Raw genomic sequence first — 14,675 nt, 5'->3', positions numbered from 1 at the left:
AGTGCTAACCGAGCTAAAACTTTTGTCATGGCTGATAATGAGACAAAGAAAAGAAAAATAATTCGAACCGAAGACCAACGAAAGGCCAAGAGGGAATCCGATCGAGCTAGGGCTAAACACGGATAAACATTGGCGATTCCTTCCAGAGATGGAGAGAGTTGCGGGGCTTGAAGGGAGGGTCGGATCCAGAATTCGCCCGATTCCTCCTAGACAGGTTTGTAAATTTTATTTCATTTATGAAATGTAATGCGGGACATAGTTTACAGCAATACATGAATTTATGTTGTTACAACAAAGCTGGCTAACGTTACCACTAGATTAGCTCTAGATACTACACTCGTAAAAACGACAACAAACGTCTTAGATCACGCATCCATTTCAGCTGTGTGTATCAGCCCAGCCGACCTGCAACGATGCATCGGTAATATCCTCTGTCATTATAAATGATTCAGTTTCTTACTTAAAACAAAACATCCATCACAATCAGTGTGACTTTGCTGTAACGCTAGCTCTGTAGCACCGTGGGTAATATATATAGCTGGGAAATTGCAGTGCAACAGCAGCATTAAACACAGTGACAATAGTGCAGTCTTTGCATGTTTAGCCTATGTCACAGACATCACGGTAATACAGTTAGCTTACAACGTAAGATATTATGTTGGCAATGCTACTGCAGTTTTTTCCAATTACTTTGTTTCACCAGCGGCATATTATATTAAGTAGAAATACAAATAGACACATTTACCTCGTCCATATGCACGCTGCAGATAGCTGCTAAAATAAAACAAAAAAAGTTTTCAAAGCAAGTCCCGTCTTCTTTCCGACGTTTCCAAAACAAATCTACACGCGCCGGCCAGACAAACGTCTTCACGACAGTGGGCGCTAGAGTTCATGGGAAATGCAGTCTTCATTCCGGCAAAACACTACCGCTTTCGTCCAGCGGGGCCGCCAAAATCAACACTAAATGAAAAGTCTGTACAGGGGCTTTAAACTATACCAGGTCTCCCCTTCTCTATGACTACCAAGTAAGTCAGAACATACTTGTTCTGTTCAAACTAGCCCTTCCGTGTCAAATAAAGGTACCTGGTCTGTAACCCTACATTTTAAGTTTGACACTGTATTTACCTGAATACTGATCCTCAATTTCTAAATGCTTCCTCTAGTGTAATTGTATGAAGAGTAGGAAAATCCCCAGTGGTCGGGTGGGTCATAAACAGGACTGTTTTCGGGGAGACCGGGATTTGTTTACTATGTATGATAAAGTGTGAGCATTGAATTGTTTTTAAGTGACATAACTGAATGGTATTAAAACACAAATTCTGATCTTTTCCTAAACCTAACCCACTAGTTTTGTTGCCTTAACCTAACTATGTAGTTTTGTTGGCTAAACCTAACCAAACTGCATATGAATATAAATATCATTAATATCATCCCAAAAGTCATAATGTGTCGTAATATGTGAAATATATGCCATACTAGCCGTTCTGTGATGCAGTTCTTAGGCACACGGGTGCTTGGAGCTGAATGGAATCCTCAACAAGCTTCACATTTATTTTAGCATGGTAGCATGCAAACATTTTCTAATTAGCAATATATGCAAAATACAGCTGAGGCCTACAGGAATATCATACATTTTGCAGAAAGTAGGTGAGAAACCAAACTGGATAATTTGAACACTTGCTCTGATGGCGCTGCTGGATGGAAAGTCAGAGGATCAACAGAGGAAACATCAACTTTACTTATCTTTTGAGGACCATCAATGGCTATAATAGATGTTGAGATAGTGGCACTGAAAGGAAAGTAAAAGGTTCTTTTTGTGACCATTGATGTCTTTACAAAATCGTTGCTGTCTGTCCAGTATCTGTTGTTGAGATATTTCCGTCTGGACAAAAGTGCAGGGTAGACCAACCGTTTGACACTTTCACTGCTAAAGCTGTTCCACTACCATGGTGAAAAGTCCATGTTTCCCAATGCCATTTCCCACTTGGTTATATTGTTCTTGTGCACCGCACTTGTTCCACCGTCGGCTTTCTGGGCTAAGAAAATCTCCACAGCAGCAGTTACTGCAATTTAAAGCCATCTTTTTCCCACAGTCCCTCGGTGGTGAGGAGGATACTCGATTTTGTAAAGTTGCAGTTCAAGTGGTTCACTTGAGTAAGAAAAAAACTTTTTCTCACTTTGAAATAAAACATCTTTGAGAAGAAACTGCTTCTGTCGAGGAGCAGTAGAACATAGATTAAACTCTTGGTCAATATCAAACATAAAGTCAAATAGATGTTAAGAGCCCTCTAAATGTTTTTGGCATTTAAGTTTTTGATGTGTTAACATCAGTTCAGAGATCTGTATTCCAGGTACAACCAGATTATCATTCATATGCCTTTTCTGCCTTTTTTAAAAGTAATAACTTGTATAACTTGTATATTTTTTACATAGCAGTAAAGTTTAACATTGAACATCAGACAGTCATTAGAGAGTGCTGCGTCTCTACCACTCCTTAAAAAATGCATTACATTACCAGGCCAAAAGAAAATGTAATGCAAAATGTGATAATATCCATGCTGAGAGCTTTTTACAATAACCAGCCTCTGGTCATCCAAGACTGCTAGACCAGTAATTGAAATTTAGTCGTAATTAACCGTACTGAGAGTTATAGATTCTTTTGTGTGAGCAAGCAAGAAATGAGCGACCGAGTTTTCAAAGAGTGTGAAGTAAAATTAATGGGTCAGTGTTTTTTTTGTTTTTTTTTTTGTCTTTTTTTCTGTGGATAGCGTGCTTCTATCAGAGCAAGAGAAAGGTCACCTTTATTAATGATAACAATTATTTACAGTAATTAGGCCAGATATCAAAGGAGAACTTTGTAATGCTCTCAGAAAAAATTGATTCTTCACACTCGGAATTACTTCAAGGGTACAAAGATGTATTTTTTTCATGCAGTATGAAAACGACAAAGTCTAACCTCAATTATGACTGACACTAATGTGGTGGTTAATTTTATTACAGTTTTCTAAAGGCCTTTTTATTCATTGTTCTGCCCATGGAAAACAAACCTGAGGGTGGCAAAATTAAAAACAATAATGATTATAAGCAATATTTTTACAGCACATCTACACAACAAACCTTTCTGTGACCCAAGATGCTTTATGTTACATAACTGGAGTAATACATGAAAATTAATAATTACAACTAAAAATAAGGGTAATTACATTGATTCAAAGAAATTCAATAAATAGAACTAATGCATGCCAATTGCATTTACTTGCCTGAACCTTCAGGCTGCTCTGTACCCCAACAACTTTAGTGGAAATACTGTACAGTTTGTCAACTGAAGTTGTTTATATCCAGTTGTTTATAAGTTGTTAAGTTGTTAAGTTGTTTATATTTATTTAACTCTTGTAAAGTCACAAGTTCATAATTTTCTCCTTACAGGAGATTCACAAACAGGAGACACAGTAGTGAAAGAAAAACAAATGTTGTATCATTACAGGAGACCTCATCTTTTCCTAACAGTTGTTTAACTGTTTTTCTTCATGTAGCATTACATAATTTCCATGTTTTTGATTTTGATAAGTATCATTTCTATAATATATAATAGTATAATTCTTATTCTATGATAATAATAAATAGATGGAATCTGTCTGTAAGAATCTGTCTGAAGGTCGAACATGCCATTTTTGTAACAGTGCAACAAGTCAAGAAATACAACAAGCTCAGACTGTTGATGAGGAGTTTTTATTACATTTATTTATAGACTCAATGATAACGTATACCATAATGTCTATCATCATAAATTTGCAGAACCTCAGTAATGCTAACATGAAACTTTTTGAGAAATCCTTTGGTATGTCCGCCTGTCTTTCCATCAGTTTAGCTGTGAAATTTGAAGCCCTCCAGTGTTTTCTTGGTTTGTTTTTTCCCCTATTTTCCCACTACATCCACAAAGCCTTTTCCAACCTTTTTTGATTTGTACATCCTTCATTACTAGAAAAATTTGGATGGTGGATGATTCCTAAATGCATTAGTCAGGAAGCATACACCCATGTATCAACGTGTTTCCAAGAATTAAGACCCCAAAGGCTGGATAGCTGAATGTTATCCAAGGTCAATAATTCTCAATGATAATTCTCTGGCCAAATATGTATTTTGGCCAGCAGAGAGCAATTCCCTCCTCATGAGTTGGCAGGCTGTAACTGCTATGTGAAACTCTCAGCACAGCCTGTTTTTCCAGGTGAAAGTCCATAAAATCATAGAAACACTTGATGGTTACACAAGAGAAGGGTGGTGATTGTTTCAGTATAGTTGTTCATTAGTTCAGTTTATATGACATTAGTTACAAAACTTGATTTGTACTTGTGCTAGCAACTACGTAGACTTGTTTATGTAAGTAATGTTTTTGGTACACAAAGTACACTGTTGCACAGACCCAACATCATCTATCATCTATGCGGACACTCTGTTTCTGTTTTTTGGTCTAACAGAGTCCACAAAGGCCTAAATAACAGAGGACCACCAAGGTCAATTATTTAATGGAATCTTGATTGGAAATTCAATAGTCACAGTCCAACAACAATCTGACCAGAGCTGGCCACATATAATCATAGAACCTCTGAATGTCAATCTGTGGTCCCACAGATTATTTTATATACTATTATATATTATCAGCCTTTTCACTAATTTCATTCACTTGACCTCACACTCCAATGCAGAATGGTGTGTGGTCTGTTAATAATGACACCTCATGTCATTGCCAGTGACTCTTTTAGCCTGTTTTAAAGCTGATTTTGTGAGTTCAGAATTATTTTCCTTGCACATTTCATTTTAACCCAGTCTTTATCGTTTTACTACTACATTTCAGTCAGGGAAATAATTATCAATTGCTCAGATGAACACTGCTCCCATCTTTTCTACACCTATTCCAAAGACATGAAGTGAGATTTATTTTATCCAAGGAGAACTAGGGGCTGAGTAGATAATGACTTTTTGGGGTGAACTTATGCTTGAAGATCCGCTCTGAGTGGTTGGACTCACCCTTGTTGTGTCACCACAGCATTCTTAGGAACCTGCAAAAGTTAGACTAAAGAAAAGCAGCTTGACAGAGTAAAGTCATGATTTACCTTGACAAGTGACACATTCAGAGTCAAGTGAGGAAGAAAACCTGTCAGCAAAATTGAGTCTGTTTATATAACTACAGTAAATAATATGAATATTTTGTTGCTTTTGTGATATTTCTCACCCAACCTGAGAGCTATTAAAATGGTAACACTGATACAATATTCCATGCACAATACACAGGGGCTTACGTGTCCTTGATTCGGCTCTAATTGGAAAAATGGAATGAAAAGGCCCTGCAGGCTCCTAATATTTAAACAAATGTAGGTGTAATGGCAGGTCAGACAGTTGCAAAGAAACTAGAGTGACTGACTAGGGACTTCATTCCTACCTGTTTATGGGTAGGGCATGGTGCGCCATTTCATAAAAACATAAAGAAAAAATTGACCAAACGAGTTATAAAAAACAGGTGAGGATCCCAGAGCAGTTTGACACAAACTGTATCTTGGGCAACCAAAACTCTGGTTACATTAGCATGTGGACTCCGAGGATATGCAGACATATTACAGTAAGCTTCTTCTGCACTCACACTGGAGGTTTAGCACACTGTACAGAACAGTGGATTGTCAGGCAGGCTTCAGGTTTTTAGTCTCAGCCGTTTCAAACTGTTTAGTGTTTGACACTTCAAAACAGCTGCAGAATGGCCGTTTGTATTATTCACTTATTACAGTCAGTAGTTAGTTTAAATTTGCCCTAAACAGTTGACACTTTTTACTAAATACAGTATCTGTTATAGTGTGTGTGTGTGTCTGTGTATATATATATATATATATATATATATATATATATATATATATATATATATATATATATATATATATATATATATATATATATATATATATATTTGATAACATTTTGTTTTATCCTTTTGTGCAGCACTTTGGTAACCTTGTGTTTGTTTAAACTCGTGCTATATAAAAAGTAGTCTTTACATGTTGTTTTCCAAAGATAACCATCAGAGCAAGGTTTGCAATTTAGTCTTAAGTTGTAAATTGTGTTATATCTCATTTCTGTCAAACAGCGTAAATAAACTATGATAGAACGTCAATATTTATTTTGATATGTTTTTTTAACTGACCTTTTTGCACTTTATCTTAACAGTCCAAACAATTATTTCAAATCTAAATGGATCAAAATAAGATGTTATGTATATTTGTATAAAAAACCAAAAATGATAAAATGTGTATGAAAAATTTTCTGCTGAGATTCTTCTGTGTGCGCTTCAAATGTCCATGCTTTGTATTAATCAAACATTACTTAGATTCTTGTTTTCGCTGATTACATACAGCATAGCCCTCCCTCACTATAAACAAGGTAGACTGCATATGAAATGATTCATCGTGCCTTATGGTTTACAGTCGTGCTATCACAGGAGGGATATGTATTATCAGGAGTAAATGTGACCACCATGCAGAGGTGTAACTGCTCTCATCATCATTGCAAAGAAATGTCGGCCAGCCAGAATACCCAACCAGGAGAAGAGCTCTCGTTTGGTTTATTAGCAGGCATGACACGTGAAATGTCTTCAGTGTTTGTTTACAAAATGGGGAAGAGGAATATTTGACATTTGTGCATGGAGAGATGCGTTATGATCTTCCCCACATTGACGCCTGTGCACCCGGGAACATGGGATCCTATTAGCAAGGCTTCAGTGATACTCCCCAGCTAATGCTGCTTTTTTTTCTCCTTTTATTTTTTGTCTCTTTGTTGGCTCAGTTAATGCTCAAGAGATCAGGTGCTCACATGGAAGAGTGCCACTTGGGCAGATGACAAAGAAACAATAATATAATTGCTGTGAATGTTAAATTTAAATTGTGTTGGTGCACTTGTGCATTTTGATGTCTTGATGTTTGAAGTAATTTACGATGTAAAACCGTACCTAAGTGGAAGGAAATCTGCATTGGATTCATCTGGTACAACTTTTGACTGGTGTACTTGTTGGTCAAAAGGAGTAATTTAAATGTAGTTTCAACTGACAATGTTAATTCTGTTATTTGAGTGGTCTAATATCTATGTGACCAGGCACTTAAATTCTGTCACACAGGCAATTGACGCTGTGAGCAGTTTCTTTGTCCGATCTGTAATTTGAATGCTCCCTAGATTACTCCATATGTTAGTCCTTGCAATCAGCAATCGTTCAGGGTGTGATGTACAGAGTGCTGAGGTCACGGGAAAAATTAGTGCTTTGTTTACTGTTATTTGCCATCAACATATTCAAGCACATGAAAGGCTGCTCAAGCTTGCTAGACCCCATTCTTTGTATAGTGCGTGACAAACACAGGGGTGCAGGGGTGTGCCACTGACTCAGCAGTAGTTGAAATAACAGTTCTGTCACATTGCTAAAAGAGTTTAGTTCGTCCAGAAATTCCAAAGTTGTGGCAGGACCCACAAATAAAGTACCTTGTGCTTCCTTCCTCCAAATGATCTGAGCCTGATAGAGCCATGTACAGGTTTGCATTATGATGGGACGTCCTTATTAATCAAGCCTGTCCCTGTTAAGTCTTATAAACTTCCATATGCTTGGGTTCCTAATTACTGGGAATAAGTCACACAAGTTGACACTTGGCAAATCGCAAAGAAACGCAGTCGTACTGCGGGAGATCCAACAAGGAACAATGAGTCAGAGCTAGAGATAAAGTTAGAAAGCTAGGCTGACTAGCATCCTCTATTCAAGTGGAAAATAATTAGTCTAGCTTGCTGGCTTTCACTGTCTGAGTGTAGTAAAAACTTAAATTCATGTACAAATTGGGAAGGTTGCAAATGGACACCATGGAAAAAAGCCCACCAAATCATAGTTCATTGAAGAATTCAGATTTCGGTTTGGCTTTAAGGATTGTTCAGACAGTGTTACGTGGTGTAAGTTGTGTGTACTGAATCCATGGCAAATATAATAATAGAAACAAAACAGATCTCACGGTCTCACCGTAAAATGTTGTATCTTGCTTTAACCAGACTCTTCAGTTTATTCAATGTGAATGAAGCTGCTTTTGATACTGTAAAACAATATTCAATTATAGGCTCATAGGGCAGCTGCCTCAGTGGACAAATAAATTGTTTCACTGAGAAACTAATGCGTCTGGGAATAATGGCGGTGGCTCGGGATGTACTAGTGTCTGTGTCTAAAACGTATGAATATTTTGTTACAGTATGCAGTCAGAACCTTTACATTAATCATTCATAGTCCTTGTGGCCCATTATTTCTGCTATTAAATTATTAATGCTTTGGACTGACTTTTCTTCACAAATCAGGTACCTATTGTTGGCGGCTATACATTGTTCCTGTATATGCAGAAAGAGCCATAAAATAAGACGTTAAACCTCCAAGACTATACCTTGACTTTATGCATTTGAAGTCTTTTGTCTGGTTTTTGGCATCAGAGACTGTAAATATCTGCATAATAATCAAGCTGTTTGTCTTTTCCATCCCTCCCTCCTCTCCCCCAAACCATTCCTCCATCTAGAGTTTTTCTTGGAGCTGCTGGACAATTCTGAGAAGTCTCTCAACAGCATGTTCACAAAGACGTACGGGAAACTGTATATGCAGAACTCAGAGGTGTTCCAGGACCTGTTCACTGAGCTAAAGCGCTACTACACGGGGGGCAACGTCAACCTGGAGGAGATGCTGAACGACTTCTGGTCCAGGCTGCTGGAGCGCATGTTCCAGTTGCTCAATTCCCAGTATCACTTCACAGATGACTACCTGGAGTGCGTCAGTAAATACACAGATCAGCTAAAGCCCTTTGGAGACGTGCCGAGGAAACTGAAGGCGCAGGTCACCAGGGCCTTCATCGCTGCACGGACGTTTGTCCAGGGGCTAATGGTGGGACGGGAGGTCGCCAACAGGGTTGCCAAGGTGAATTTAATTTTCTTCTCATGACTTTTTTGTTTTTTTGTGTTGCATGGCTGTGAAGTGACCCTCTGCTGTTGAGCAGTGTATGTTGCTTATGAAGTCATAAGGATTGCAGATATTCACTAAGATTTTATGGAATATGTATCTTCTTTTACACTTGGCTGTGTTCATTGGGTCTTAAATTAGTCTAGTCCATATGATGCGCTCATGCAAACATTTATTTATTAATATCGATGCTTTTTTTTCTTCTGCTGTGCATATCGCATCCAAAGTAAACGCACACTACAATTACTCTGTCCACCTACTCCTTTCTGATTCACTCGCACTATTAATGCTTTTATACAAGTCTTTGTAATCTTCTCCACAGACTTTACATTATTCTTCTTTAGAAATAGATTGCATCTGAATTATTTATCAGAAGCTCAGAAATCAAGAACAAGCATTTTGATTCCATATGAAGATGTTATTTGGATACACTTGATCTCCGGGTGTGAGGCCAGTGTGAGACTTGAGACTTTTTTTCATCCGGCTGGTGGAGAACACAGCACACAGCACACTGTATGCTCCACTTTTTCAGAAGAATCACCCGCAGAGAGCAAAGCTTTGCAGACTAGAGGAGATTAAAGTGCATTTCCCCTGAGATTCCTGATGTGGTTTTGTTTTCAGCTTTTCTCTCATTTTGTTACTTTTTTGACAAGGTCTTTCAGAAAAAGTTAGTGGCTTCTTCTCTGCTGACAGTTATTTTTGATGATATTAATGATGTTTTTCTTTGCTGATGTTGTTTTGTGAGGTTTGGTTTAAGAAAACTGGTTTATTAGATTCTGAAAAATAAATATGTTTTTAAGAGCGTTATCAAATGCTGGAGATTAAAATGCTTTTTTTTTTTTTTTAAGACTTGGTGGATATGTTTTCTAATACCGGTTTAAACACAGAAAGTTATGCAACAGTTTTTTTTTTTTTATCAACATCTAAACTGAAGATTACATAATCAAAGCTGTTTTCTGTTGTTGGTGCGCTGCATAGCTCCGCTTTATGAAATAGATGCAAAAACTGGCAGAAAGGATACAGCTTGTTTAGTTTTATACAGAATGGCTTCTTGGAAAACTCAAACAGTTGACAAAAATATGGAAGATGAAGCTTTAGAGAGCTTAACCCAAATTTTATTTTTAATTTTTATGTTTTTATTTTCTTTTCCTGGCTATATCCATCACAAACGTGTTACTTTGTGATGTGATTCCTTTGGTTGATAGTTTAAAGCATAATAGGACAGTTTTGATGAAAGAAAACAAACACTGCACACTTCTTCACCCTTGAACACCTTGAACGAGTGTGAAACATGAAGACCCTTCACAGGTCTATAGCCATGGATTTGTCATTTAAAAATAGAAACTAAATTTAGGTGTTTTGCATCACTTGTTCACCTTCTAATTCTGTTCCGTTACCAATAATGTCTAATGACAACGTTAGTCGGGCAAACTTCTGACCCCTCCAAAAACAATTTCTTCACCAGCAATTAGACACAAATGATGTAGAACTGCAGTTTTTAACAAATTCAAAGTGAGTTTTAAAAACGTCTTCCGAGTTCAGCAGAGATAAGATTCCTTTTTATCTGCTTTTTACCTTGAAGCTCGCTGTCCCTTTCAGTTGAACAGAGGAGACAAATTGTCAGAGGGGGAAAGAAGGAAAATAGGAGCGAGAGAGCAAAAAAAAGAGATATGTGCTCAGTTTGAGAAAGAGCTTTAATCATCCTTATGTTGGAGGCTAAACCAACTCCCTGTGTTAAGCACTGGCCTTCCAGAGACCGAGCAGAAAATGACTGTCTGCTTCATATTTTAACGCAACTTAGGTGTATGACCACATATAAATGTTTGTTATCTTACAAAAAAGTCAGTTCCAACACAATAATCAACTACCAGTGGTTGTTGATGAATCTGATGATTATTTTCTTGATTCATAATATAATACAGTATAGTATAATTTATGAAATGTCAGTTCAAAACCTAAATTCTCACTATTCAGATCCAGCAAATTATTAATTCATTGTGTTCATTGTTCATTGGAGCTCTACAGTTACTTTACAAAACTAAAGTTTTATAAAAAATGTTTTTATTGTAAATCCATCCATTTAATGTTGTCGAGTGGTAAATCTTTTACTCTTTTTAGAGTTAGTTTAACAGTCGAAACAACAACAAAAAGCCATTTCTTTCTTGCCACTCTCACCATCTTATTGCTCCTTGGGGGAAATGCTGTGTCTCTGTAAATCAATGAGTTAAAGAGTATACAGTGTAGTGTAGACATGCCATTACTGATAAGTGTCATGAGATAAGTTTTGTTGTGAATTGCTTTATAAATGAAAATTGACTTGACTTGACATACAAACATAGTGCTTAGGGCTACATTTAACTGCAATAGTATTTAACTAGCACTCCATCTTTCGTTGCTCAAATGCACAAATTATGTGCCTAAATTTAGACCGATTACTACCTTACCTTAAAAATGCCTGTTGAAGAAACCACTTCTTGCTACTGTTGATCGTGTAAACTGCACATTGAGACTCTTTAATGTATTTTACTGTAACCATTCTAATGTAATGTACACAGTTTATGACTGAAAATGATTGGTATGTATAATTATTTTTCAAAACATACTGTATGTGTACTATTTATAATCTGGAAGAATGCCAGTGGCAAACAAACTTGACTTGAAATGGAATAATTTAAAAAGCCATTTCATCTTGGGACACAAGAAAGGGCTACATTTAAATTCATCATGATTTCTCGTTTTTAGAGCAGACACTAAACCATTGCCAACCTTTATTACTATCGTATCTTCGAGTTTGAAGTATTACCACCTCCTTCCTTTACCTACTGTTGTCGCATAGTTATGGGCATTTACATCATGATAGTACGTAAATATGTGCTACATCCTCCCTGCTGCTCTATATTGTCTCTGAATAGTTTGTCATTTTGAATTGTTTACTGTTACCTTATAGCTTTCCACAGAGCTAGCTTTACACTGGTCCTCAGTAGCATAGCATTTTATTGCATATGAAGACTTTAAGTGAGCACCTCTACACAGCTGTCCTAGGCCTATAAGGCACCCTCGGTCTGGATCAAATCCCATACTCCCTGCTCTCTCATCAGTTATGAAGCACAGCCAGGAAACAGTGTGGCATCGCTGAAGGCTGTCAGGCTGGTGAACAACCATAGAACTCGAGGTGAAGAGTTGCTTGATGTGACAAATCACCTTGACCTGAGTGTCACCCTCCGTACTCGCTGCTTTCAGCGACAGATAGCCACAGCACACTTATAGAGCACATACCATGGGCTTACATCACTTCCTAGATGTAAGCCCAAATACTACATGGTATAAAAGCCACTTTGCATTTGATTTCATATAGATAGGAGACAAGGATATACATGCTTGATGGAAGAAGGCTCCATTTGCTGCTGGTGTGATTTTAGAGGATGACTCATGAGCAAACTATGTTCAGAAACACCTCACAACTGTGTGACAGCTGTGACAAACAGACCGTCCTGTAATGTCTTGAGCCACAACCTGCCATTAAGGTTGAATACTGTTTACTGCAACTGTCATAACGTACAAATAGCAGGGTTGGTATTTAGATAGAAAGGAAAAGTACGTATATGATGGTGTGAAAATAGTCAATTTAAAGTCCTCCCTTTCAATTTTACTTGAGGAAAAGTTAAGTAAAAGTAAAAACAAAAGTATTTACAGCAAAGTGTAAAGTAAAAGTACTGATTAGGCAGAATGCGTTTGTCCAGTTGATAATTAGATCACCAGAGAAGAAAAATTTAAAAAGTAATTAATCTTCAAAATGTTTTTTTTAATTATAACTCAAATCTTTCGTTGGTTACAGCTTGTAAAATGTGAGGATTTGCTGAGTTTCTTCTTTTAGAAAGAATTTTGAAGTAAGTATCTTTGGGGGTCGTACTGTTGGTCTGACACAACAAAGGAAAAAATACCATCTCTGACTCTGGGAAACTGTAATGAGCATCGTACACAACTGTTTACCTACCCAATGATTAATTGATTAGATGAGCTCATAATCACTAGATCTCACTGAATCAATGTGTAACATAATCAAATTTTTCACATAGTTATCCCCCATGCATTAATATTCAAGAAGTATACGATTGTTATAGCTGGTCTAGCTGCCAATATAATCTCACAACATCCATTTAGTAGCTTTTATAGGGCTTCCCTATTGCACGTTGGTCTTCCTTTGCAGATTGAATATGTCTTTAAGGGATGTCATCTCCATGGTGGCTTAAAAGTCATGTTTGTATCACAGCAATGAATTGTTTTACGTGCATTAGATGAAAATGTATATATATATAAAGTTGGTAGAACACAGCAAATTCATGTCATGAAGACAGAACTTACAATTCTTGGTGCTAAAATCGAGTTGACAATAGTAGAACACAACATCCTCAAACCCTCACTTACTGAGAATTAGGGACTAAATGGCAGTCAGGTAATCATTGTCACCATTGAGCACTTGTGGGGGATATGGGCAGACTTTACCATGAACCTTTGGAGTCCTTATCAATAAAAACTTCTCAGCTCTTCCTCTTGTTTTTCACCATGACTGAATTGAATGCACTAACACAGTTACAATGAGAAAATACCAACTGGGTACAAGAATGGCACAGTTCTTTATTCCAGTTGTGAAGTATATTGTATATTGTACATGGCCTCTGGTGAGTGTCTCTGACTAGCCACTAGGGGTGTCACGATTTTGATCCGGAATCTGTCATCAGCAATTACATTGTTTGTTTGTTTTTTTTTGTTTTTTTTTCGGGTTTTTTCTCCCTCTTCATCTGTGTAAAAAATAATACTTCAAATGTGATAGCTCAGCTGGCTTACTGGTAGCCTGCAGCTGCACTTCCAGACGCTTAACTATCCTGTGTACCTGAAGACAACCAACTGGCGGCCGGTACTTGAGGTAACTCCAACAGCGTCAAAGATGCTGGGTTTATTTTCCTCTCCAGAGATCCTTTATTGATTTCTATTGGGAAGAGGGTTCACTCTGGGGGAAGAACTGAACTAAAGTGATAACATTGCCAGAGATCCTTTATTGATTTGCTTGAGAAGGTGGTTCACTCGGGACAGAGTTCAGCGATTGAAACAATGTAATAAACTGAATTTCTTTCTTTTATTGTTGAATCCCCAAAGGGTGGTATTTATTGTTGAACTCTGGAATCTTTTTTTTTGTTAACTATCATTTGAACTTTCTTAACCTTAGCCTTGAACTTAATCAAGAAGTCACCAGGATAAACTCAAGCTGTTGTGATAAAATACCCCTGTCTTTTTAAAGAAGAGCTTGAAATTGTAACAGTAAACTGTTGTCAGGGCATTAAAACAATGACCGGTTGATCCTAACAAATCCAGATGCCATAGTCCAACAATGGGATACCCATCAGTGCTGGATTTTCTTTTTACATTCACAATAAAATCATTAATTGATCAGTTCAGGGATTTGGAGAAACGTGACATTCCTAGTCACTGTTTGGGCTCTAATTCGGAAAACCAAATCACGTTTTTAATTTGACCAAACACGTCCTTTCATATGAAATTACTGCTTTCCACCATCTGTCTGTGCAATTTTCCATGTTACTTTGACACAGGATGATGCTCCAATGATGATGAGCTGTATATAATTACTGCTAACCGACGGCTGTGTATGCAGGGA

The 14,675-nt window shown here is 37.3% G+C and overlaps 1 protein-coding gene across 2 annotated transcripts in view; it reads left to right on the top strand.

Moving 5' to 3' along the window:
- gpc6a (glypican 6a) overlaps window positions 1-14,675 on the top strand; it is a 179,905-nt gene that overhangs the window by 69,553 nt on the left and 95,677 nt on the right. For both annotated transcript variants that reach the window (XM_030414720.1, XM_030414719.1), the window contains exon 3: window positions 8,571-8,962. In XM_030414720.1, the coding sequence (XP_030270580.1) occupies window positions 8,571-8,962 (392 nt within the window). The remainder of the gene's footprint in view (window positions 1-8,570; window positions 8,963-14,675) is intronic.

This window comes from Sparus aurata, chromosome 4 (genome assembly GCF_900880675.1).
Source record: "Sparus aurata chromosome 4, fSpaAur1.1, whole genome shotgun sequence".
Taxonomy (NCBI): Eukaryota; Metazoa; Chordata; class Actinopteri; order Spariformes; family Sparidae; genus Sparus; species Sparus aurata.
This window is presented reverse-complemented; position numbering and strand designations above follow the sequence as displayed.